Source organism: Eriocheir sinensis, chromosome 52, assembly GCF_024679095.1.
Source record: "Eriocheir sinensis breed Jianghai 21 chromosome 52, ASM2467909v1, whole genome shotgun sequence".
NCBI lineage: Eukaryota > Metazoa > Arthropoda > Malacostraca > Decapoda > Varunidae > Eriocheir > Eriocheir sinensis.
Genome location: NC_066560.1, coordinates 5802543 through 5828988, shown reverse-complemented (window position 1 = coordinate 5828988; position 26446 = coordinate 5802543). Strand labels below are relative to the sequence as shown.

The window sequence follows — 26446 nt, the reverse complement described above, 5'->3', positions numbered from 1 at the left end:
GATTGACTCCTTCAAAAATAAGCTCGACCGTCACTTCCTTCAACTTAATATCAACTAGAGTAGAAATGCAACGTTTAGGAGCCTTCTGATTAATGTAAAATCACTTAGGTTTAAGGACAGATCACCTAGTCTGGACCATGGGGTCTGTGTGGTCTGATTTTCTATGTAAATCTATGTAAATCTCTCTCTCTCTCTCTCTCTCTCTCTCTATATATATATATATATATATATATATATATATATATATATATATATATATATATACCTATCTATCTATCTATCTATCACTTATCTCGCCCACTGTTTGACGTGCAATTGGCACATCAGCCTTGGAGGGGACGCCTCTCACACTGGTGGCTGGGTGGCAGGCAGAGAAGCTGGCCACGTCGTGCCTCTCCCAGCATCAGGTTGAGCAGTTGACCTTCACATTGTTGGGCTTTGGACAGGTCGCACCTTAAAATGATAATCCCACAAACACGCACGTGGACTCGCAAAATGCTTTTCCCTACTCCCTAAGGCCCTAAACGAGCCACCAATGAGGCCGCGGCTCCAGGCAGCTTCTACAGGCAACGTTTGTCGTGTCACCAGATGCGTTACGTACCTCTCTTATAGCTCACACACGTCGTCGCTGGCTGGTGCCCACGGACAAGCTGCGGCATACTACTAGTGACCTCCGCAGCCTGTGTTAATCTTGCGTCCGGCAACAAGGTAGTTTCCAGGTTCTGCCACTTTACAGGATGGACGTTTGGATGTCATCAAAGGCGAGGAAGCAGTAGCCTGTTCTTCAAGACAAGGGAAGGATAAAATGATTAGATGTTTATGTTGCGCCCTTAGTACCTACTCTCTTCTAGCAATAGAAGATCCACTTATATAATGGAGTCGAGGTTTTTGTTACGCAACACGATTCCTTATTCACTGTGCCAGGTACAGGACGAGAGAGAGAGAGAGAGAGAGAAATAGGAAAAGTTTGCAGGATGCGGAGATTTGCGGCCCAATAAGCAATAGATTTATTTATTTTTTATTTTTATTTTTTACAAGCGATACATGCAAACATACAGCTCGCGATCCCCTGAAGACCACCGGTGTGGTGTCGTCTGTCATCCCATATCGTGAGACATCCCATCCTGATTACATACATGAATTTCGACACGGTACCGCGTCTTTTGTCGACTGCTTGTCGGGATCTGTCCCACCCAAGTTTATTTATATTATTATAAAAGGAAATGATAACGTATGTACGTATATAACTATATTTTTTTATAGGATATCAACATTCACTCTTCTTCTTGTGATCTGTTCCGCTTTGCATTGCTTTTTAGGTCGTCCTTGGTACTTCTGTACACTTTGATGCTTCACTTAGTTGCTCTTGTGTTAGTGAAGGCTTCTCAAATGAATGTTTGATGTGCTCCACAGGAGTGTAAAAAAGTATAAATACCTCCTTAATATGTGAATGATAAGTCCCCAAGTGTCATATACAGCACTCGAAGCCCAAGGGAATTTATCTTTATCTTTTATGGTGATGTCGGAAAATATTTTTTTTTTATTGCTCCCCAGAAACTAACCTCAAAATCATCCACTAAAGTACAACCTTGCCGCGCGTCTCGATCCTGGCCCGCGATGTAGCAATGTTTTAATATAAGTAAAACCATGGCAAATATGATCAGCAAATATGCATACACATTTAACCTTAGTATTATAACGTATGAAAGAACAGTTAACTTATTATGGATAAGATATTTATAAGCATATAAAGAAACGTGGCATGCATATTTTACAGTGTTGCTAAAAAAATGCTATACTTATTATTGAGTTTTCCTTTCGTTTTGGGATGTGTAAGTAGTTTCACACTTATATTTAAATTATATCGTGAAGGAATGTGCGTTAAAATAAGCTGACATAAGTAAGAAGAGAGAGAGAGAGAGTGTGTGTCTGTGTGTGTGGGGGGGGGGGTGGGGGGTGGGGGGTCAACCAACGTGTGGTTAAAAACGTGGCAACGCTGTACTCCCGTTTGTTCCTCACAGAGCAAGGTGAGTTTTACTATAGTCTCTTACGCTTTCTACTCATTAAAACAAAAACAAGTGGGACTTCATTGTTTCACTTGCTCCTTTCCTTACAAACGCATAATTTGAATAGAGCTGAATTAAGGGAGCCTTTACAAAACGGAAAGTTCAATCGCTATACCAAGTTTTTGGCTTCCTTCAGCATATCTTGCTGTCTGTAGCTTGAAAAGATCAAGTGGCGGGCATCATTAACAAAAAAAAGTCATCTAAAAGAAAGTCATCTGTTATAATAACCTTATCAAGGCTGACACTGACGTCCCTTGGATGTTTCAGACATGATGAGCAAAACTTCTTGATAAAGTTTGGTAATTTCGGCAGTAAACAATTTAGGCCGTATGTTGTTTCGGCCGACTATGCACCGCACGAGGCAGAAATTACGACCAGGCATAACAGAGAAACGCCCGGGGCTTCACCTCCTACATCACGAGCACGGAGGAGGAAAGAAGCAAACTATATAGTGTGCTCACTTACTACCTTGAATGTCACACGGACATGTGAGGTGCGACGCGGCGTCTTTCTCAGAAGTTACCAAGTATATACTGATGCAGCTATGGAGGCAGGACAGAGTACCTTTGACAGAAGACTAGGAAAGGCAGTGCTAAGGTGTGATGTAAGGCTGGGAAAGGTAAATGATAAAAGTACACATGGCCTCGTAGGGAATATGAATGGACAAGTTGGGGAAGAGGAACAATATAATCAAGTTTACACTGGGAGAGTAAATTTTTAATGGGGGCTGAAAGGCTTCACATCTTCGGAGCTGATGGACGATCGAGCTTAGAGGAGGGTCAAGGGAGAATAGAGTCAGGGGCTGTGGATGAAGCGTTTCGAGAGGTCTAAGTGGAGTGCCAAACCAAAGTGTGAAGGTTTTTACGATGGTTGTCCGGGAAGTGTTTTGTTGTTCAAGGTGAGGACCCGGAACTGAACAGTAGGTTTGGTACGGCCAGTGGAAGGGAGCAAGGCATGCCGTGTGTCTTAGTGGGATGTGGATGAAACGATAGGTATGTCGTATGTGTCAGTGATAGATTACATGTTACATGAGACGATAAATCACATGTTACTAGTGTCCTAACCATGGCAGAGAGAGAGAGAGAGAGAGAGAGAGAGAGAGAGAGAGAGAGAGAGAGAGAGAGAGAGAGAGAGAGAGGATACGTAGTCGCCTCTTCCGTAGTGATACAGGAGATAAAAAGTAAATGATGGAGTAGGTTGTTAGAGGAGAGTGTACACAGTGTAACAGAATTCCTGCAACGGGTGAGTATCTGGCAAGAAGGTATCAGATGGACAAGCCTGTAATGTGTCAAGGATCTTTTAGAGAAAGCCTGGGTGTGCAGGGTGGACATGGACATACTCTCTTCTGTTTCATAAGCCACACGGACGTTTGCATCTTTTAAAACAAACAACTCGTCTCTGCCAAAGCCCAGCCTTTTCTTGGTTGGGTTCATGCATCAGCCGCTTCGGTCATGTCCGTCTTCAGTTTACAGATATTACTAACATTTCTCTGTTGTTGGTAATTTTTTTTCGCAGGTCTGCCACCGCTATTCATCTTTATCCCTTCTCGTTGTTTCTGTCATATATCTCCATTTCTTTTAGATATCTTTTGTTTTCTTTGTTAGTTTGGTGCTGCTGTTCTCTGGTGACTTTCCCCTGCTGCTAGTGCTGCCTCCATTACAGACTTCGTAGTTTAGCTGTGGTCAGCACGTCGGCGCAGTGCCCCGGAGGACCCGGGCTCAAGTCCCGAACGCAGCTTCAAGCTGACAATTTTCAGTCTTCGTTGAATGGCTCAAAGCTACCTACATGCCGTCCTAAAGACCACTTATCAACCCGGACTATTGGGAAACTCTAAAAGAGGATCAAGTGGAGATCCAGGGGTCAGCATGAGCCAAGCAAGCTAATTATGGAGCTTTGGAAAGTTTCGAATGTCACAAAATGTGAAACCTCGAAAAAAAAAGGCAGTATGGGAGGCCCACTGTGTATATGAGTTTTCATGTAAAACAAAATTCATCGTGATCCTCGTTTTATTTTTAATAATCAATGTTGATAAGTGCTGGTATGTCATGCAAAGAGTAGGAATTTTTATTTAAGCCTAACAATGAATGTTTCCACAAATACATATATCAGTAATGAGCAGAAGTGTCCTGAAGGGTGAAATAAAAACAGTAATATATAAATTAGCACATTGATAAAAAAAAATAAGGTATGTGTCATAACATCAAACTCCAGCATAAGTAAATAGCACATTGTAAGTCCCTGCGTCCTGGCACAGGACCTGCCTGAGCTGAGTGGCGGCACAGCCTTCCACAGCCATCGCTGCTCCCGGCTGTACGTGCTTGCTGCTGTGCCTCACTCAACACACACTACACACTGTAATTACAGCATGACAGAACTACATCCACTTACAAAGATGGCCTGCAGACTGAGATGCCTAACATCCACACACAGAGCCATACATCAAATGAGGCATTACAACACACACGCTGTCAACCGTAGCAGGTTTATTACCCTCTGAAGTCCATGCATACGTCACTCGCAGCTACAGGTGACAGCAGTGCTTCAGAGCAGCCAGGATCAATAAAAAGGTTGACCCTGGGTGATCCTGAGAGCACCTAACCTCACCTCGCCCATCAAGCAGCACCTTCTAACACCTCCACAGCTGGGTAGTCCATTAGTAGGTGTAACCTTCTTTACCTTTTCCGGCTAACCTTGTTAAAATTCTTCTTCCTTTACTTGTACAAAGCCACGCGATATTCTGGACTCACAAAGATGCAATGGACAATGTCACACACACACACACACACACACACACACACACACACACACACACACACACACACACACACACACACACACACACATTGAAAGGAATATACAACTGATGCTGTCCCTTTACCTCCTAAAAATGGTCTCATTTATTCCTACACTAAAAGTTACGACAATCACTCCGGGAACCTCTCTAGACTACACTACGGACTCAGCTACGGTCAGCACTACACGCTGCGTTACCTTCCTCCCACGTTATGGCCTCATGTTCTCGTCAATCCAGTCCCTGTAACTGGGCACAGACGCGTACACTCCGGGCACGTCCTTCTGCCCGCAGCTAGTGGGGCCGAAGGACACGACCCCGATTTGCGTGTAAGGCGGAGCACTGAACTCAGACATTACCAAGGGTCCCCCAGAGTCACCCCCGCAGGAGTCTTGGCCTTCAGTCCCTCCAAAGCACAGCTGCAATGACCATGAAGCAATAGAATGACTAAAACTAACCACTCCATCAGAGAAAACCAATGAATCCGCCTGAGCACAAGCACAACACAACACTAGTGACAATGCTTTAGGATAGGCGACCTCAAGACAGAGGTCGTCTTTAGCATGGAGACAATTTCCCCGCCCCTTTTGTCATATGTATACCATTGTATCTTGATGTTTAAATAAGAGAGATGTGGTGCCCCGAGGGCTGCGACACCACTCGTGTCATCATCATCTTCACCGGCAATATTTTCCGATGACAACAGCGGTATCGACCGCTAAAACACAACACGGACTCCAACACATGATTGTCCCCACACGCACTGTTCATTTACCAACCTATACACAATTGTAATTGCCCATTAACGCACCCGCTTATCTCTCTAAGCCAAACACAATCAACCGCGGCCAAAACACGATCAACCGCGGAACAAAATGTTATGAAAACAAAGCTGCGTCACCGCGTGAATTAAGCATGTCGGTTAGGTAGATTATTGTATGAGCTCGGTGTGAGTTTGATGTATGACTCACGCCTGACGTATTACCCTCGCGATGTCTGCCTATATAGAAGCATTTCTCCAGGCTTGACCTCAGATTAACCAGCACTCTGTTCGTTGCTGGACACTCAGTTGTCCTTCCCTAGACAACATGGGTAGAACATTCATCGTTGCTACTGTGAGTATGGAGTGAAGAATTACCATAGAGGAAAGCGTATCTAACATATCTATTGTGTTCTATTATCTTAGTTTTACTTAGGATTATATTTCTATGATACTTTATTGTGTGAGTTTTTACTCAATATTATACCAGTGTTAACGTCAGTAACCAATAGTGAAAGAAAACCTGAAGACTCATTGAGTCTAGTAAGCCAGTCGCTGGTTTAAACAATATTTTTACCCTCTGTAATATTAAGTAGTATTAAGGTAGAATAAAATACATATAAGAAAGGCGACACCGTTTCATCACCCCATTTACGAACTCCTTTAAATACTCCTAAAGTACTAGAATTTTAAGTCAAGTGTCACTAATACAAACAGTGTGTCGTCGCCCCTGTGTGACCCGGGATTGCGGGTTACAACAGAGAGAGAGAGAGAGAGAGAACCTAGATATATAGTGCACGGGGCTTGAGGTGGTAGTGTGTTCGTAGGTGAATGAGAGTTTTCTTGTTGCAGCCAGTTAGGATAGCAGGGGCAGCTAGCTCGATTTCAAGCTACGAGGAGACGCCTTGGCCCCCAGGCATGGAGGCATGGAAGTTCGCCCCTCCCGTGCTGTGCCCGCTGTTGCCCTCCGTTGTGTGCTGTCACCCGCCGTGCGAAGTCTTATTATTATGCTACTGTGCTGTGTAATCCTAATGTAATTGAACCTGTAAACTGTCCCCGCGTGTTTTGGTTCTGCTTGCTCCCGCCTTCACTGCGCTACGAGATGCTGTGTGTTGGCTACCTGCTACCTTCTCTCCGGGAAATAGACCTTCCTGGCTGTACACGCGATTTGGGATTCCGGAATACAAGCTGCTGTTTGGAGTCAAACGTCCAAACCCGGTACCTGCTGGCTCGTAGGTTTTCAGATTTGCGTTGATTTATGGTAAATATGACCACTGAGCGGGCTGTGCACGCACGCCGTAATAGCTGCCTCGTGAGTAACAGAAGCCAACACGAAAAGATTCGTCTCCTAAGTATTTAGACTCAGGGATATGTTTTACTTTCTAGCATCTCTAGTATTATTTCATGGGATGCTATTACCTAGATGTTATTACTGAAGGTGAGGTTATTTCGGCTTCTTGCCCAATAAGTACAGTACACTCACGGAGCTACAGTACACAACATCAAAACTCTAGACTAGTTGGTCAACAAAGGGTATATTGTCGCCGTTGCCACAGAGACGCACGCGAGGGGCCTCACGCTGCAAAGAGGCAAGGTGATATGCACTACGTGACTACGGTCTATCGTGCGAGGCTGTCTCTGCGACCATCCAGAGTAAAATGGTGGCGTAACAATACTTTATATTGGAAAATCTGCGAATATTATGCTAATCATTTCTGAGGTAGGCAAGTGGATTGTTATAATAATAATAATAATAATAATAATAATAATAATAATAATAATAATAATAATAATAATAATAATAATAAAACTGTCTTCCTGTGATCAATAATAATAATAATAATAATAATAATAATAATAATAATAATAATAATAATAATAATAATAATCATAATAATAATAAATATAATAAATATAATAACAATAACAATAATAATAATGATGATGATGATGATGATGATGATGACGATGATGATGATGATAATAATAATAAAAAATAACAGTTGAGCCACAAACAGACAAACAATGATTCTGTCCTCCAACAGTTTCATCAAACACTCACTCCCTCGCTTACCTGCTTGCCGACCAGTTTCCCTTCGTAGGTCTTGTTGCAAGGTGCCATATCCACAAGCGGCAGCGACACTTGCAGGAGTCGGTCACTGGTGGTCCCATCCTCGGTGAAGCCCCAGCCCGTAATGGTGGGCCACCGGTCGCCCAGGGCTGCAGGCACATCCATGTCACGGTCCGGCAGACACACGGGCTGGATCCACTCTGCAGGAATAGTGTGAAGAGTTCCTTCAGTGCTTACTTCATCTACAGGCATGGCGCAATGAAATCCATGCTACAACAGTAATGTTTCAGTTACCATCCCGAGGAAAAGGGATAAAACGGGTTAAGGTATTCTAGAGACTTAGCATATTTCAAGCACCAACGCAAAACTAGCTATGGGCCAGCCGCGTGGAAGCTGGACTGTGGTTGTCGTCTGCTACAACCCACCTCCGGAGTAGGGATGGACAAGTACCGTTAATTTGAGTACCGGTAGTACCGATACCGAAAACTCAGGTACCGTTAGTACCCAAAGGAGTATTTTTTTTATCTTAATGAGTTTGATGAAATTCCCAAATAAATTTCCTGTAAAGAAAACTCTCTCTCTCTCTCTCTCTCTCTCTCTCTCTCTCTCTCTCTCTCTCTCTCTCTCTCTCTCTCTCTCTCTCTCTCTCTCTCTCTCTCTCTCTCTCTCTCTCTCTAAATGAAGTGAATATTTATTTTTCGATAAAAAAATAGCATGTATAGTTATTATGGATGTACTCGATCATAGTCTAATAACAATAACAATATTTATTAGCAACCTAAAAAAGAAAAAGAATCGGACATCAAGAATTATCCAGTAACTCCAATAATTAAATAAAATAATAAAATAATGGAAACGAGAGCTGTGATGGAAACGAAAAGCAGGACAAAATAGTGGGAACTTGGGGAGACGGTCAGCGAGGCAGTGACTCAGCGTCTCCCCACAGGGCCCATACCGCGTGATACCACATGGAGGCGGGCGAGCGCCGGTTCTAGCGGCAATGCTCAGTGCCGAGTGATCATGAGGCTTCGCGGCACCAGGTACCGGTACCTGGTGCCTCGAAGCCTCATGATCACTGGGGTGCCGGGAAGCCTCATGATCACTCGGCACTGAGCATTGCCGCTAGTACCGGTACCGTTTGGATCTGAGTGACGCTCAGCGCTCGCCCGCCTCCATGTGGTATCACGCGGTATGGGCCCTGTGTGTAGACGCTGAGTCACTGCCTCGCTGACCGTCTCCCCAAGTTCCCACCATTTTGTCCTGCTTTCCGTTTCCATCACAGCTCCCGTTTCCATTATTTTATTATTTGATTTATTTATTGGAGTGAAATGCCAGAATTTTCTCTTTTACTATACTCCAACACGATCTCTGCTTGTAACGAAACACGAGAAATTAATCCAGACAAGGAAAGGTTTGCCGGCGCCGGGGATCGAACCCGCGACCAACATAACGGGAGAGCCACTCCTTTACCAGTCGGCCAAAGAGGTACCCCACTGGCTAAATGGGTTATGGGAGGCTCGCCCATCAGGCAAGTCGTGTCACTACACGGCTCCCCATTCCTATTTTGATTAATTTCTGTGTGTTGAGTTCCCGTTTTCTATGAACTTCGGAGAGCATGGGCCATCACTCTACCTGTTACCCTCTCGGGGTGACACAACAGAACCACAGGAGAGGATGCCCACCGCTTTTGCCACCAGTGAAATGCCACAACTTTAACTCTTTACTACACTCCCACACGTCCTCTGCGTGTAACGAAACACACGAGAAATTAATTCAGACAAGGAAAGGTTTGCCGGCGCCGGGGATCGAACCCGCGACCAGCGTAACGGGAAAACCACTCCTTTACCAGTCGGCCAAAGAGGTACCCAACTCGCTACATGGGTTATGGGAGGCTCGCCCATCAGGCAAGTCGTGTCACTACAGGAGTTACTGGATAATTCTTGATGTCCGATTCTTTTTCTTTTTTAGGTTGCTAATAAATATTGTTATTGTTATTAGACTATGATCGAGTACCCATATCACCGAGATATCCACTCATGAGTGGTGATCTCTCTCTCTCTCTCTCTCTCTCTCTCTCTATATATGAATGAAGTGAATATTTATTTTTTCGATAAAAAAATAGCATGTATAGTTATTATGGATGTACTCGATCATAGTCTAATAACAATAACAATATTTATTAGCAACCTAAAAAAAAATCGGACATGAAAAATTATCAATAAATCCGATAAATAAATCCGAGCAATCTGGTACCGATACCAAGCAATCTGGTACCGGTACCGTACCGTTCAGCTGGTACCGTTAGTACCGGTACTCGTACCGGTACCTGCCCACCCCTACTCCGGAGCTGGGTATGGCAGATCATGATCCGGATCATCTAGAGCAGCATTTCCCAACCTGGGGGAAATTTCAGGATTCCAGGGGGAAAATTTAACGTGAGGAAAACATAAATTACTTGCAATTAGTCAACTGAAAAATAAATCTGGTAGAATGCGGAATTGACTTTTCTTCAAGAATATAGAAATAAAAATCAACATTTATGCTACGAAAGATAGAGTTGAGGAATACATAAAAGAGAGGGGTCAAAGAGGGCTCCGAGGAATGTATGTTTGGAGAGGGAAAACTGCAGACTCTTCTGTCCTGGCCGCCCCCTTGGAGGAACATTCCGGCGGAAACGGGGCGTCAGGGCTAGTGATTGATTGATTTGTGTTATTAAGCAGGTAAATTTTGTGTTTGGCTTCTATTTGTTTATTATGTTATTTGTGTTGTTAAGAAAGAAAATATCGTGCTTTGGCTGTTTTTTTCCTTGTCCACACGAAGGGGGGAAACGACAGAAAAAAAAAGTTGGGAACCACCGAGTTCTAGAGTCTAGACCACGAGAATCCAGATCTTATTGGTAAATAGATCAGTGATCTAAAAGGGCTCAACGTAAACAGAAAAGGGTCTACTGCCACCGCCAGGCACTGGTCTGACAACTAAACCTTACGCCCAAAATACTCGACTTCTGGGCAATTTTTTCATATCATGGAAAGTTCGCAACACGAATGTCCGCATGTGTGGGAGTCCGGAGTTGTACTGATGCCATTTACCTTTCCGTGATTGATTTATATATTTACACTTTCTAAGGAGGGGCAGTCACTGTCTCTTTCTGTGTTGTATTATTCCTTTACATCAACAAGTAAATACAATGCCATACTCACGATTGAATGTGATAGGCCTTGCAAGTCTGATGAGAGCGATGTCGTCAGATACAAGACCTCGTTTGCTGAACTCGGAGTGTTTAATGATTTCCTCATGCTGGAAGTCCTGCGGTGGCTCCGGGGCGCAGAACTTGAAGCCTGTTGGGCTTGTCTCACAATCAATATCAGTCGACAGATCCCATTCTCCTAGTCGGACGACCTCCCTGAATGGAGAATACGCGATGAGATGAATATATAGATCAATAAACAACATAAAGTACTGAATAAGTGAATAAGAGACAAATCAACGAAATATAGATAGTAGCCTACAGGTGCAATTACATGGACCCTGACTCCTCCGGCTGCTTGCCAGGGTCTGTTCCCCAGTCTGTCCGCACCGCCACAATATCACTAGCATCAAAGAAAATCTGTTGCTCAAAACTCAGCTCATCTATAATATCAACTATGGTCCAAACAAAGAGTGCATGTCAATCTTTATCTTGACAACATTTACCTTCCCTGTCTCTGTTCAGTGAGGGACTTTCAAGGCGGCTTCTGTGTGCGGGGCAGCACAGTGCTTACCGGTCCCTCTGTGTGGAGTCACGCCACAAGCTCCAGACAGAAGGATCGTGGGTACAGGGCTGCCCCCAACATGGTGGCAGCTTGGAAAGTCCCCCATTTCCAGCGTATTCTCTTCATGATACAAAAACCAAGTGAAATGGGACTTACGACACAGACCGTATTGGCCATGGAGGTATTAAGGCAGCGCCACACTCGCCGAATCAGAGAACCGTCTAGGTCTTTAGGGGGATACCTACTAGCAGTGGTGGGCACTGCTAACCGAAAAGTTAGCTTCGCCAACTGGTAATCCACTAACTAAAAAGATAGCTTCGCTTACGCTAAACCGCTAAACTGATAAAGAAATTAGTGGAAGCTAACGCTAACAGCTAACCGCTAACTTTTTTTAAATGGATTTAGCTTCGGTTTAGTATTTTGGCTCTAAAATCATTAAAAACAGACCTAGTGACCTGAAATTTCAATATATTGTAGCTTAGACATAGAGCTTTCCAGAAAGGTATACCATGCCAAAATCCTCCGCCGCACCCACAGCTGCAGCCGGCTCCCTAACAGGGTCAGCATCCTCAGGCGGAACAAAAACGTCTTCACTCGGGTCACCTTCCATGACGTCGATAACGATAAACAAGGCGACAATAATGAACGCCACTACACGGTGACAACGTCGCAGCTGAACTGAACAAAGAGCCCAAACAAGCAACAAATACAACAGAAGGGAAAGAAGCCTCCAGTTTATCCTAAATCCATATATTTTATCCAAGATTTCCCGAAAATTAACGCATTTTTTACTTTTTTCCATAACTGACACTTTTGTTTTTATTATTTTAAGTTTATTGCTTGTCAGGTAGAAAATATCGAATTCTTATTATTAAATCCCGAGTTCAAAGAGTTGGAAATGGAAGATGCATTACCCTAAAATATCATAATGTTTCTCTAATAATTGTCCAATTATCCAACTTTAAGGTGTAATTTTCCCAAAAGTGGAAGCCCTGAAATTATTGCGCCATGTGGCTCAACTGGTGCTGTTTCTGCCCACAACGGATAAAAACGAACCTGTATGAAATTTTTAGTGGACTTAAAGTTAGCGGAGGAGGAACTACATGTAGCGGAAGCTAATTGGTCCGCTGACTGTTTCCAAAGTTAGCGAAAACGCTAATCAGCTAACGAAAAAGTTAGCTTCGCTAATTAGCGTTTAGCGGATTAGCGGAACCGTGCCCAACACTGCCTACTAGACCTAGTGAACTGGATTCTTTTGCATTTCGGGATTCCAGAATACAACATTTAAACAAGCAAAAAAAAAAAAAAAAAAAAAAAAAATCATACGTGGCAAACACTTCGTTGTAGGTAACGGTGAATAATAAATAAATGTGTATTAGGATAGTATATGTCACAACATGAAAAGTACTCTGTTTAAGAGTAGTTGCTATAAGGTAAAGCGTCGCCGTTGCAGGGAGACGCACGTGAAGAGGCAAACGATTAGCCAATCGATCAACCCTGACATGCCCTGTAGCCTAGCCTGTGATGGGCGAGGGAAGGGCGTGAAGGCTTGCGAGACACAAGTTCACGACAGTATACTTACAGTTCGTATCTGAAGCAGTGGGCCGCGGTGAGGATGTACCGCTCGTTGATCACGGAACCCCCGCACAGGAAATTAGGCTTTTTGGTGATGGAATCTAAGGGGAGAGAAGGAAACAAGAGGATCAGTAAAAGATACAGTGCAGCGATGTATGAAACCACTTGAGACTTCTTTCTCGGTAGGGGCCTCAAATACCCTGTAGTAGTAGTAGTAGTAGTAATAGCAGCAGCAGCAGCAGTAGTAGTAGTAGTAGTAGTAGTAGTAGTAGTAGTAGTAGTAGTAGTAGTAGTGATAGTAATGGTGGTAGTAGTAGTAGTAGTAGTAGTAGTAGTAGCAACCCCCTTCAACACGGTGACCTGACAACACGTCACTTACTCTTGAAGCCAAGGGCCGCCATCCACGGGTAGGTGCCGATGGCAGTCTCGTTGCCCCCGTGGATTCTGTCATCCTGGGAGAAGTGACCACAGCTCTTCGGCAGCAGCGGGTTGGGGACGGACGGCTTGCTGGTCGTGGTGCTGGTGGTGGAGGAGCTCGATACCAAAGGCTCGTGAGTTGAAGCAGGGCAGCAAACCTTAGGGAGGAAACGTTGGTTGAGAGGAAGGATGTACTGTGGAGATGATTGCTACACGATGGAAAGGACGATATTGATGGTGGTCTCTCTCTCTCTCTCTCTCACACACACACACACACACACACACACACACACACACACGAATAGATAAGAACGTAATCCTACTTAAATGTGAAGTAATAAGACGCATTTATCGGCAGCTAGCGGCATTGATTTACTCTACAAAGTTTGGCTCATTCTTTTTTTAAACATTATATTATGGTGTCCGATGTTTGGGGATAGTCAAGGAGTCTAGTGGTTTAGGGTTATATTTTTAAACATTTCGGCGCCCAACCACATATTTGACCAGGCTTTCGTAGGAGCTGTGGGCATTTCCAGGGGTACTTTTATGCCTCTGGTGGTAGTTTGACCCTTCTTCTGTAACCATGAACCTAAAATGACACTCATGAGAAACCGACTGATCTTCTTGGCCCTTAAGCCCCGTTCACACTGTGCCGGCTCTGGGCCACGACAACCCAGCCACTTTTCCATTTGACAAGTTGGTTCCCACGCTCCAAGAAGGGGGGGGGGGGGGGGGGAGTGGTTTTATTGGGGTCTTGGTGTCTTACCAACTGTCTAGGACATTCGGCCAACTAGTTGCCAGCATGTCGTGCTAACCCTCACGACTCCAGACTCCCGCCACGACGTCGCCGCAGCATTCGGCAACAGTCTCAAGACCTCTTTCAAGACATGCCCAACCCTTTCACATCAACAGCCAAGACCTCGTGTACCCTAGAGTCGTGGGTAGTCGACTAGTCGTGGCCCAGAGTCGGCACAGTGTGAACGGGGCTTAAGAATACCAACCTTATATACTGGCGAATCGTTGGGAATAATTATGTGCATGTACTCACCAGCGGCGATTGGCCCTGGAATTGACACGTCGCCTCCTGCACAACTTCAGGGTTCGTCTGAATTAACTTGATCAAATCTGGACACTTGTCGATCAGGATGCACGGACGCGGACAGTCCACTTCTGAAACAAGATTGTGTGATGAGTGACAGGCAAGAGTGGTCGAACCCGGTTACCTTTGTGTTGTAGCCATCACGGTTGGTAGCCATTACATTACAGGTGACAAGTCGAGGACATTATCCACTGCACCACGGAACGGTGTGTGTAGGAAACGAAGGAAAGGAGAGAGAGAGAGAGAGAGAGAGAGAGAGAGAGAGAGAGAGAGAGAGAGAGAGAGAGATAGAGTGGCAAGGAACGCGATGAGTGATGCCCATATAACAACACGTGATGTGTAATTCACCATGGTCTAATCCGCGCTGGACTTACGATCGCCAGCCAGTATCAAATAACGAAAACTAATTATATAGTGAGTTGGTAAATGATGATGATGATGATGATAATAACAACAACAACAACAATAGGATAGATAACATCAAGAAGTCCTCGGGGCACTTACTGAAAGCAACCGCCGCCTGCAGGATCAGCGCCAGCAGGAAAACCCGTGACCACATCTTGTTGCTGCAGTGCGCCGGGGCCAGGCTGTGAAGGCAGGAAACACTGATGAGGACGAGACCAGAGCAAGGAAGAACAAGAAAAAACAGAAACGAAAACACTGCCACCACTACTACTACTACTACTACTACTACTACTACATAAATGATACCTCCACCCATGTTTATTTTCCCGACACATAATCATGGAGGGCTCCATAGCTTGGAGGTCATTAGCTCCAACTCTGTTCGCTAATGACTGTGGCATCCAACCATATCACTAATACTACCTGACACTAAATCACCTATCATCTATTACGTCTAGATCCCCCTTTCCTTCCCTACTCAAGTCACTCCCGACCCACCCTAATGTCACTCTCCACCACTGTGGCTTCATAGTCCATATTGGAGATGTTGGTGGCTTTTGGGCCAGAGTGTCTGGTGCCCCTGAGACATAGGATGGCCGACCTGAGCAGGGAGAACGAGAGGCGACACCTCATCCAGGCGACAACGTGACTCCTTGGCTGATGCTACTACTACTGGAACTACTACTACTACTACTACTACTACTGGAACTACTACTACTACTACTACTACTACTACTACTGCTACTGTTACTACTACTACTACTACTGGAACTACTACTACTACTACTACTACTACTACTACTACTACTGTTACTACTACAACTACTACTACTAATGATAATAATAATAATAATAATAATAATAATAATAATAATAATAATAATAATAATAATAATAATAATAATAATAATAATAATAACAATAATAATAATAATAATAATAATAATAATAATAATAATAATAATAATAATAAGAAGAAGAAGAAGAAGAAGAAGAAGAAGAAGAAGAAGAAGAACATGAAAACATTTGCTGTAGTAAATTATGATAAAACAGTTTCTGAAACAACGACACACACACACACACACACACACACACACACACACACACACACATCTAAACTTGCACCACCCCGCAGGACAGACCCGCCTATCACCTCGACACACTGCCCTCCCACTCACCCCATCTACCCTTTCCCTCTTCCCCCACTACTCCTTGCATTGTATTCTTCCAATATCTTATTTGTACTTTGAATATGTTCAGCCTTATGGCTGCCAACCAATGAATACACCATTTATTATTATTGTTATTATTTACACACACACACACACACACACACACACACACACACACACACACACACACAGAGAGAGAGTAGACAGAAATACAGGCGAAACAGATGCAGACAGAAGACAAGCAGAGCGAGAGACCCGTCGGCCGCATCCCCACACACCGGCACAGCCAGTCAAGGTAAGACTGGGTAATAAGAGTTGCCAGGTCGGGGACTACCAACCCGCCACATCCCTCCCCCGAAAACCGCCAAATCCCGCCAGACCAATTTGCTTTTTCCGCCAAAAAAAAAAAAAAAAAAAACGCCAATTTAAGGCATCTGTCATGGTTTCATTACTCAAGGAATAGCCCGTGGAAAAATACTGCGGGAGTCCCCGCCATTTTGATTGAGAGAGCGGGAAGTAAGTCACAGGACAGGCGGGAAAACTAGAAGGCGGGAAACAGGACCTTATTCAAATCATATTCGTTATTGCTGCCAAAGCTGAATTATGAGTGGGATGCATGACCCAGTATTGCCTAGTGCATGGTGTTAGGTTATTAATAAATAATAATCCATAGCCGTTAGGGCGTTATAGTCTGTTTGGAGCATGAAGGCGGTTCAAGGTGTGGCAGATTCCAGAATTCCCATGAGTGCAGCGCTGCCAGTTCGACCGCCAATTATTAGATTAGCACTCTCTCCCGGCCTACCCACCCACAACCCACCTGTTTATCTCTGTCTCTCTCCCTCTCTCTCCCTCTCGACCCGGGGGAGGGACCTAGGGGGACACACCGACCACCACCACCACCACCACTACCACCACCACAACGTGGCAACATGGGAAAAAATCGCTGCCACATTTCATAGAATTTATACAAATCCTTGTTATAATCCTAAACATCGACACTCATTGTACTATGTAGCTAAATTTACTATATACAGAATATATAAAATATCACTTTCAAATAACACATGGGTGGGAAATAAGAGAAAAAGATGCATGCACGAAGGCTGATTTGGCACCATGGCTAGAGGTAAACGACGATACCAGCTCCACCCTGAATCGCCTTCATGCTCTGAACAGACTATAGTATAAGTGTTATGCAGAAAGAAAGATGTCAGTGTGGCGAGAGCTGGCATCTTGACCGCGGCCGGGGCGCTGAGGATTCTGGTCGGCGGGCCGCTCCCCGCAGCCATCTTGCTCTCAGGTTCCAACGCGACAGGACCTCCCTCACCATCCTCCAGCGCCACGTGTCCATCGTGGTGGTCTTTCCAGCCTTGTAGTATCCACAAGTCAGTGTGACTGTGTACTGCAGGCGAGGGAAGCTCTTGGAGGTAAGGTACGAGAGGCGGGCTGTTGCTGGAAGGTACGAGAAGAGGACAGAAGGTGGACCAGTGCGCGAAACGGACCACGTGTAGATCAGGTGGGGCTCCTGCTTCGCCCACCTACAGTTAAGTACTTTTATTGCATAGGATGTTTTAAGATAGCTAGGTTGCTGTGTGCCTGGAATTAATTAATTATTCCATATTTTCCAGCGAGTTTTCTTTGTTGCTTTAAATAAACTTAAGAGCAGGTTCATCTGGTCTTTGCTTAACCTACGGTAGTGTGTCGTCAAAATAAGTGACTAGAAGGGGGCTGTGAGTCTGAGAACTCAATTTTCAGTTATTTTATTTTATATTTTTTATTACTGAGAATTTTACGAGGTCTCAAGAAGTACAGACCTTTCAAGAACCCCACATAAAATGGCGTCCGAAACAGTAACCTGACCTTACACTCCATAGGAGAAGTATTGTCTGTTAGGCTCGAAGTATTTATCTCGCAAAATGTCTATATCAGTGGAAACTGGAAGCGGAAGTGTTAAGGTACAATGCTAAGGAAGCCAGAGAGTGCATAATCAAAGAGCAAGAGAAAGCGAGAGAGCGAGAACAGGAGCAATACCAGCTAGAATAACGGAAACTGGAAGCTGAGAGAGAGCGAGAAAAGGAGGCCCATGCAGTAAAAATGGCCGAGCTAGCGGCGAATAATGGGAATGGTTATAACTCTCAGAAAAATAAAGTAGTTTTTCCAAAGCTAAAGCTTAATCATTTCAAGGAAGGTGACAAGATTGAGATATTTATAGCGCGGTTTGAGGAAGCCGCTAACTTAATGTAGTATGATGAGGTCACCAAGCGTGTGCAATTCATGAGTCTTTTTGAAGGTAAAGTTTTGGAGGTGATTCATAGATTGGATGATAACTAGTGAGTATAAGGATATGAAGGAGACATTATTGGCAGCTTATGGAATGTCTGTTGATGATTTAAAGAATCAGTTTTCCTCTGCCTCCATAAATGACGATGAGACAGCAATTCAATTTGCTGCTCGCCTCAAGGGGTATTTAGAACAATGGCTCAAGAAAGACGGTGCTGAGGAGACAGTTGAAGGTGTGAAGGACCTAATATTGCGTGCGCAGTACGTAAAATCCTGCCCAGATGAATTAGTCACGAGGCTCAAAATAGACAAGGTGTGGAAATTGGAAGTTATGAAGGAAATGGCTAATTCCTATTTTGAGGCCTGCAGTAGGACGAAAAAGCCTGTAATTAAAAGCAATAACATGCAGAGTGAAGTCCCTAGAAAGATTGGTTCAGGCGTCGCCACCAACCATGGTGCGATCAGCCAAGCGTGGCCTTCAGCCAAAAGTAACCAACATTATGCACCGCGTCCGAAAACTGGAAGTTACGGGTCGCGACCGTATCAGGGTAATAAGTGGCACAAAAATGCTGCAGTAAGACAAAGTGCCCCGCAGCATGGTAATTATGGTAGAAAGCAGGGATCGCCACCACATGTGCCTTCCGTGAACGGCCAGTACTGCGATGAGGCGCAGAATCAATGACTAGTGGCCGGGGCCGCCACAAATCAGTACGATGAGCGGTTGAATTTGAGTAAAGGTTGGGTAGGAGACCGAGAGGTTACGGTGATGCAGGATAGTGGTTCTACCATTTGTACACTGAGGCACAGCTTAGCTAGGAGCCATGAATTCACAGGCGAACGTAGAAAAATATGGCTGTTGAATAGCGCGCCAGTGATAGCTCCTGAAGTCAAGATAAAAGTCAAGTCACCCTATTACACAGGCTGGACCATGGCGGTGACACTCGAAACACCGCTTTATGATTTAGTGATTGGCAACTACCGGGGTGAGTAAAAATGCAGTCACTCAAACACCTAACGCGGTGTTGGAGCCAGAGGATTTTGGAGAAAGTGAAAGGGTACAAGGAGAAGGTGAGCCTCAGATTGGTGCAGCAGTAGTGACCCGAGCAGCTGCTAAGAGTAAGAGTACTGTTAGGCCTCTCATGGTTACATCTCTTGGAGATCTAACTAACAGTGAGGACGTAAGGAAGGAGGTGGAGAGAGACGACACCCTGCACGGCGTACGCAAACGTTTGCAGGAAAACAGTGTCATTCAGCTGAACGACAACCGCGTCAGTTTTATCAAGCAGCGTGGCTTGATATATAGGCAGATTATCTCTCCCTTGGGTGAAAAGAAATTGCAGTTAGTTGTGCCTGCGAGATACAGAGATGCTGTTCTCAAGTTAGGTCATAGTACTACTCTAGGCGGTCACATGGGATGAACCAAGACACTCGCTCGCGTACAAGCACATTTTTAGTGGCCAGGGATAGGCCAGGAGGTAGCTAGATTTGTGAGGTCGTGCGATGTGTGTCAAAAGACTATAGATAGGGGTAGGGTAAAGCCTGCTCCCTTACAGCCACTGCCCATTATTGACTCTCCCTTTGAAAGAGCAGCGGTAGATTTGGTGGAGCCAATAGAGCCCCGAGCCAGCGATGGCTCCCGGTATATTCTTACGCTTGTAGATTTTGCCACGCGTTGGGCAGAAGCAGTGCCGCTGAAGAATATTGAAACGCAAACTGTGGCTCATTAGCAACTGAGTGCGAACATTCTTCTCGTCGCTCGCCAGTCAACTTCATGTTTTATGAATCATGACCTCGAAGATCATTTTGACAGTAAAGGTAATTTGAAATTTACTGGAGACAGACAAAAAGACGCCAAAAAATCGCCAAGCAGGACAGAAATCCGCCGAAAAACCGCCAGGCCCCCTACATCAAATTTTGCCAGCCAGTGATGATAAAAAAAAAAAAACCGCCACATTTGGCGGGAAACCCATACCGCCTCTCTCTCTCTCTCTCTCTCTCTCTCTCTCTCTCTCTCTCTCTCTCTCTCTCTCTCTCTCTCTCTCTCATTTCGCCCACTGTTTGACGTGCAATTGGCACATAGCCTTGGAGGGGACGCCTTTCACACTGGTGGCTGGCTGGCAGGCAGAGAAGCTGGCCACGTCGCGCCTCTCCCAGCATCAGGTTGAGCAGTTGACCTTCACATTGTTGGGCTTGGGACAGGTGGCACCTTAAAATGATAATCCCACAAACACGCACGTGGACTCGCAAAATGCTTTTCCCTACTCCCTAAGGCCCTAAACGAGCCACCAGTGAGGCCGCGGCTCCAGGCAGCTTCTACAGGCAACGTTTGTTGTGTCACCAGATGAGTTACGTACCTCTCTTTTAGCTCACACACGTCGTCGCTGGCTGGTGCCCACGGACAAGCTGCGGCATACTACTGGTGACCTCCGCAGCCTGTGTTGTTAATCTTGCGTCCGGCAGCAAGGTAGTTTCCAGGTTCTGCCACTTTACAGGATGGACGTTTGAATGTCATCAAAGGCGAGGAAGCAGTAGCCTGTTCTTTAAGACAAGGGAAGGATAAAATGATTAGATGTTTATGTTGCGCCCTTAGTACTCTCTTCTAGCAATAGAAGATCCACTTATATAATGGAGTCGAGGTTTTTGTTACGCAACACGATTCCTTATTCACTGTGCCAGGTACAGCACGACAGAGAGAGAGAGAGAGAGAGAGAGAGAGAGAGAGAGAGAGAGAGAGAGAGAGAGACGTAATAGCCATGTATCGGATGTCAGATTTTAGAGATCCGCGGATGTGAATGCGGATGTCATTTAAATATTTTGCGGATGCGAATATCAGTTTCTTCCAAAATGCGGATGCGGATGCGGATATCAAATTATGACATCCTCATGGATGGGGATGCGGATGTGGATGTGTTCATAATTTTGGTAATTCAATATATATTATAGCTTTTTTTTCACATCTTGGCCTCAAGCGCCAGTAGGCTTTCTTCAAGGGCCTGCTGGTGTTCGGTCCAAGCCCCTCATGGCGTAGGCAATTTTTTATAGTGGCGCCAGTTATGCTTGGCTCATGCTCTAGAGTTCGGGTTGATGGCTGGTCTTCTTGACAGCATGTGGGTAGTCTTAGGTCACTCGGCGGTGACTGAAAAATCCCAGGTGGTAGCGTGGGGATTCGAACCGACGTTGTCCATGGCGCCGTGAATGCTGGGCCCGCACGCTAACCACTCAGCCACCGCCTACCTATTGCAAATTGATAGCTGCTTTTGTTACACAATACTGCATTTTGTAATTTTAAAGCTTTCTGACGAGTTTCAGCCACACATGTGTGTTACCAGGATGCGGAACGAAAATCTCTTTGACCTTCTTCACTTTGGCGCCCCCGAAGTATTGCCCCGGGGACATATGACCCCCCCCCAGCCACCACCCCCACCCCTCTCGCGACGCCACTACACAAGGGTTCCGACATGCAGATGGAGACCAAGGAGATGAGCGGGGAGGGGGTAGTGATCCAGTACACCCAGGGCGCCTCTCTCTCTCTCTCTCTCTGAAATGCCAGAATTTTTCTCTTTTCTACACTCACACACGTCCTCTGCGTGTAACGAAACACACGAGAAATTAATCCAGACAAGGAAAGGTTTGCCCGCGCCGGGGATCGAACCCTCGACCAGCGTAACGGGAGAGCCACTCCTTTACCAGTCGGCCAAAGAGGTACCCCCTGGCTAAGTGGATTATGGGAGGTTTGCCCATCAGGCAAGTCAGCACTACATCTCTCTCTCTCTCTCTCTCTCTCTCTCTCTCTCTCTCTCTCTCTCTCTCTCTCTCTCTACTACGTATTAGTCATGTATCGGATATCCACACCCGCGGAACATCCGCATAAATTTTCACATCCGCATCCGCATCCGCATTGGTGATGAAATAAACATCCGTATCCGCATCCGCACCACACAGAGGATGTTGCGGATATATTTTATTCAGTACAGAGTCACAAACTCAGAGATCATAATGCAGATTACAGAGTACAGAGTTTGCAAAGTTGAAGAAAACGAATTAATGCATGTTAATTTTCTACTTAAATTACACCTTTTCATTTCCTATCAAATTTACACAACCTAATGTGTCAAGAATTTTGCGGAAGGGCAGAAGGAAGGAGATAATTTTACTATGTAGTACTATGTATGTATCATGTAAATCTGTAACATTATGCATGTATGTATTGAACTGTGTAACTGTATATATGTAATATTGCGTAGGTATGAAGGGAAGCAGCCTGGCCGGCAGAGAGAGAGAGAGAGAGAGAGAGTACACAACATCAAAACTCTAGACTAGTTGGTCAACAAAGGGTAAATTGTCGCCGTTGCCACAGAGACGCACGCGAGGGGCCTCACGCTGCAAAGAGGCAAGGTGATATCCACTACGGTCTATTGTGCTAGGCTGTCTCTGCGACCATCCAGAGTAAAATGGTGGCGTAACAATGCTTTATAATGGAAAATCTGCGAATATTATGCTAATCATCTCTGAGGTAGGCAAGTGGATTGTTATAATAATAATAATAATAATAATAATAATAATAATAATAATAATAATAATAAAAATAATAATAATAACAATAATAATAATAATAATAATAATAATAATAATAATATTAATAATAATAATAATAATAATAATAATAATAATAATAATAATAATAATAATAACAATAATAATAATAATGCGCCACTAACGGGCTGGGGCCGTCCAAAAGGCTCCTCAAGAAAGCCTACAAGCGCTACAGGCAGAAAAAAAAAAGTAAATTCGGGCCTCAGGTTTTTGCCGTTGTTTTGAAGGTGCTGTTGGTTTGAATGCCGGATAAACGAAGTTCTTCTGTATTATGCTGTTTCTTTACCTCCTAAATATGTACTACACTAAAAGTTACGACAATCACTCCGGGAACCTCTCTAGACTACGCTACAGACTCAGCTACGGTCAGCACTACACGCTGCGTTACCTTCCTCCCACGTTATGGCCTCATGTTCTCGTCAATCCAGTCCCTGTAACTGGGCACAGACGCGTACACTCCAGGCACGTCTTGTTGCCCGCAGTTAGCAGGGCCGAAGGACACGACCCCGACTAGCGCTGGGGGTCGATTCTCTGTTTTACGCGACACTGTCAGGGGACCCCCAGAGTCATTCCCGCAAGAGTCCTTTCCTTCAGTCCCTCCAAAGCACAGCTGCAACGACCATAGACATTTACGATTAGAACGAGCCACTCCATCAGAGGAATCATTACAATGCATCCATATGTTACCGGTAATGATGATGGCACGGTTGCTCACCTGTTACAAGATTTTCACTTATCTGAAGAAACATACCTCACCAACATGGCTGGGAAATAACAATAACAGCTCAGACACAAGGCTCAGGCCAACATTTCACCATCTAGCAGCCTAAACAGCCATCCCCTTCCTTACTCACCTGCTTGCCGACCAGTTTCCCTTCGTAGGTCTGGTTGCAGCGTGCCATATCCACGAACGGCAGCGACACTTGCAGCAGTCGATCACTGGTGGTCCCTCTCTGAGTGAAACCCCAGCCCGTAACGGTGCCGTGCAGGTCGCCTGTTTGTGCACCTGACACATCCATGTCACGACTGGCCAGACACACGGGTTGAATCCCCTCTGCAGGAAGAGCATGAGATGCTCCGTCAATGATGACTTCTGCCTGCAGGCATGGCAGCGTGACCTCCATGTGAAATTAATGCTATAGCTTTTAATGAAATTTGAGATTCTTTCAAAATTGAATGTTAGCATGAGCAACGTCATCTGTCAAATATTTATAGTGATAGATAGATTAATGCTCACCCTCAATTTGAGAGGGAAAATAAGTCAAACATTTGCCTGCAATCAACATTTGTCCACGCCCTCTTGTTCTTTCTTTTTTTTCGAGCAAGCATTCATTATCTGTGGGGCGGGCAAGCATTCATTACCTGTGGGGCGGGCAAGCATTCATTACCTGTGGGGCGGGCAAGCATTCATTACCTGTGGGGTGGGCAAGCATTCATTATCTGTGGGGTGGGCAAGCATTCATTACCTGTGGGGTGGGCAAGCATTCATTACCTGTGGGGTGGGCAAGCATTCATTACCTGTGGGATGGGCAAGCATTCATTACCTGTGAGGCGGGCAAGAATTCATTTCCTGTGGGGCGGGCAAGCATTCATTACCTGTGAGGCGGGCAAGCATTCATTACCTGTGGGGCGGGCAAGCATTCATTACTTGTGGGGCGAGCAAGCATTCATTACCTGTGGGGTGGGCAAGCATTCATTACCTGTGGGGCGGGCAAGCATTCATTACCTGTGGGGTGGGCAAGCATTCATTACCTGTGGGGTGGGCAAGCATTCATTACCTGTGGGGTGGGCAAGCATTCATTACCTGTGGGCATACATTACCTGTGGGGTGGGCAAGCATTCATTACCTGTGGGGTGGGCAAGCATTCATTACCTGTGGGGCGGGCAACCATTCATTACCTGTGGGGTGGGCAAGCATTCATTACCTGTGGGGCGGGCAAGCATTCATTACCTGTGGGGCGGGCAAGCATTCATTACCTGTGGGGCGGGCAAGCATTCATTACCTGTTAGGCAAGCAAGCATTCATTACCTGTGAGGCGGGCAAGCATTCATTACCTGTGGGGCGGGCAAGCATTCATTACCTGTGGGGTGGGCAAGCATTCATTACCTGTGGGGTGGGCAAGCATTCATTACCTGTGGGGCGGGCAAGCATTCATTACCTGTGAGGCGGGCAAGCATTCATTACCTGTGGGGCGGGCAAGCATTCATTACCTGTGGGGCGGGCAAGCATTCATTACCTGTGGGGTGGGCAAGCATTCATTACCTGTGGGGCGGGCAAGCATTCATTACCTGTGGGGCTGGCAAGCATTCATTACCTGTGAGGCGGGCAAGCATTCATTACCTGTGAGGCGGGCAAGCATTCATTACCTGTGAGGCGGGCAAGCATTCATTACCTGTGAGGCAAGCAAGCATCTATTACATGTGGGGTTTCATGCATGATGCATGCTCGGGACAATAGACAATGATGGGAGTGGCAATACCGCTGAGTCAGAACAGGGACATGAAGGGCGTATGTGTAGCCACTAACATGCCTCCGATGAGATGCCTTGTCCCTCGATCCAAAGTGAGTCAAGCCACCTTGTGTCCTCGCCTGGACTCCCAGAGAGCCGCTAAGGAAATCATGTTCTGCTTCCTTTGACTGGCATTTCCGGAGGAAACAACAGGATGAGAAGGGCATTAGGGGTGAATTTCAGTAACAACTGAAGGTGACGTTTTCCATGGAACATCTTTTCTCCGCGGTCAACTCTCAGACGCTTCAAGGGTGTGTGTCTCTCCACCTATGTTTCTTTTTGTATTCTCCTGAACTTGCATCTTATATACCATGTAACAAGCTAGCCACACTTGTATAGCTGTCACTTACTTTCCATGAGTAAATTTATATATATATTTTTTGTGTGTGTGGGGGGGAGGGGGAGGGAGAGCGGGAGGCACTGACCTCTTTCTGTGTTGTATTATTCCCTTACAGCAACCAATATATACAAAGCAATACTCACGACTGAATGTGATGGGACTTGCGAGTCTGACGAGAGCGATGTCGTCAGAAAAGAGACCGCGCTTGCCGAAGTCAGGGTGTTCAATGATCTCCTCAAAGTCGAAGTCCTGCGCTGGCTCACTGGCGCAGAAAACGAAGCCTGTTGGGCTTATCTCACAATCGATTTCAGATGTCAGATCATATTCTCCTAGTCGGACGACCTCCCTGAATGGAGGATACGCGATGAGATGAATGTATAAACCAATGAATAATATAAAGTAATGACTAAGTGATCAAATCAATGAAGTACATAGATAGTACAGGTGGAATGAATCACAAACAAAAGAAAATCTGCTTCTCAAAACTCAGCTGATTTATAAATTCAACTATGGTCCAAACAAAGAGTACATGTCAATCTTTATCTTGACAACATTTACCTTCCCTGTCTCTGTTCAGTGAGGGACTTTCAAGGCGGCTTTTATGTAAGGGGCAGC

General features: G+C 45.2%; 2 protein-coding genes and 1 long non-coding RNA gene across 27 annotated transcripts in view; all 3 read right to left on the bottom strand.

Annotated features, from left to right (window-relative positions):
• LOC126982950 (phenoloxidase-activating factor 1-like) overlaps positions 1-20997 on the bottom strand; it is a 41807-nt gene extending 20810 nt beyond the window's left edge. The window contains exons 1-8 of one of the 5 annotated variants that reach the window (XR_007735443.1): positions 20743-20919; positions 15036-15118; positions 14481-14602; positions 13395-13590; positions 13023-13116; positions 10889-11091; positions 7692-7888; positions 5004-5276 (exon numbers count right to left, since the gene is read on the bottom strand). Coding sequence is in view for 1 of the 5 variants with exons in the window: in XM_050835286.1 (XP_050691243.1) it covers positions 5070-5276; positions 7692-7888; positions 10889-11091; positions 13023-13116; positions 13395-13590; positions 14481-14602; positions 15036-15090 (1074 nt within the window). In the remaining 4 variants the exon portion in view is untranslated. Of the gene's footprint in view, positions 1-601; positions 759-4054; positions 5277-7691; positions 7889-10888; positions 11092-13022; positions 13117-13394; positions 13591-14480; positions 14603-15035; positions 15119-20742 lie in introns of those variants that run through there. The other 4 variants (XM_050835286.1, XM_050835285.1, XM_050835288.1 and 1 more) reach the window with 4 other exon arrangements.
• A 2445-nt stretch (positions 20998-23442) lies between these two features.
• On the bottom strand, positions 23443-24947 carry LOC126982954 (uncharacterized). Of its 21 annotated transcripts, none has more exons than XR_007735445.1 (5): positions 24881-24895; positions 24656-24785; positions 24396-24499; positions 23836-24343; positions 23443-23591 (listed from the first exon to the last, which is right to left on the bottom strand). It is a non-coding gene; the product is annotated as an uncharacterized LOC126982954 (long non-coding RNA). The 21 variants fall into 21 exon arrangements; XR_007735451.1 differs by lacking the exon at positions 24881-24895 and adding an exon at positions 24829-24843 and having other exon boundaries at positions 24474-24499; positions 24708-24785; XR_007735457.1 differs by lacking the exon at positions 24881-24895 and adding an exon at positions 24829-24843 and having other exon boundaries at positions 23836-24317; positions 24474-24499; positions 24708-24785.
• A 201-nt stretch (positions 24948-25148) lies between these two features.
• LOC126982953 (CLIP domain-containing serine protease B9-like) overlaps positions 25149-26446 on the bottom strand; it is a 7705-nt gene continuing 6407 nt past the window's right edge. The window contains exons 6-7 of the mRNA XM_050835294.1: positions 25975-26177; positions 25149-25619 (exon numbers count right to left, since the gene is read on the bottom strand). Coding sequence (XP_050691251.1) covers positions 25600-25619; positions 25975-26177 — 223 coding nt within the window. The 3' untranslated portion in view covers positions 25149-25599. The remainder of the gene's footprint in view (positions 25620-25974; positions 26178-26446) is intronic.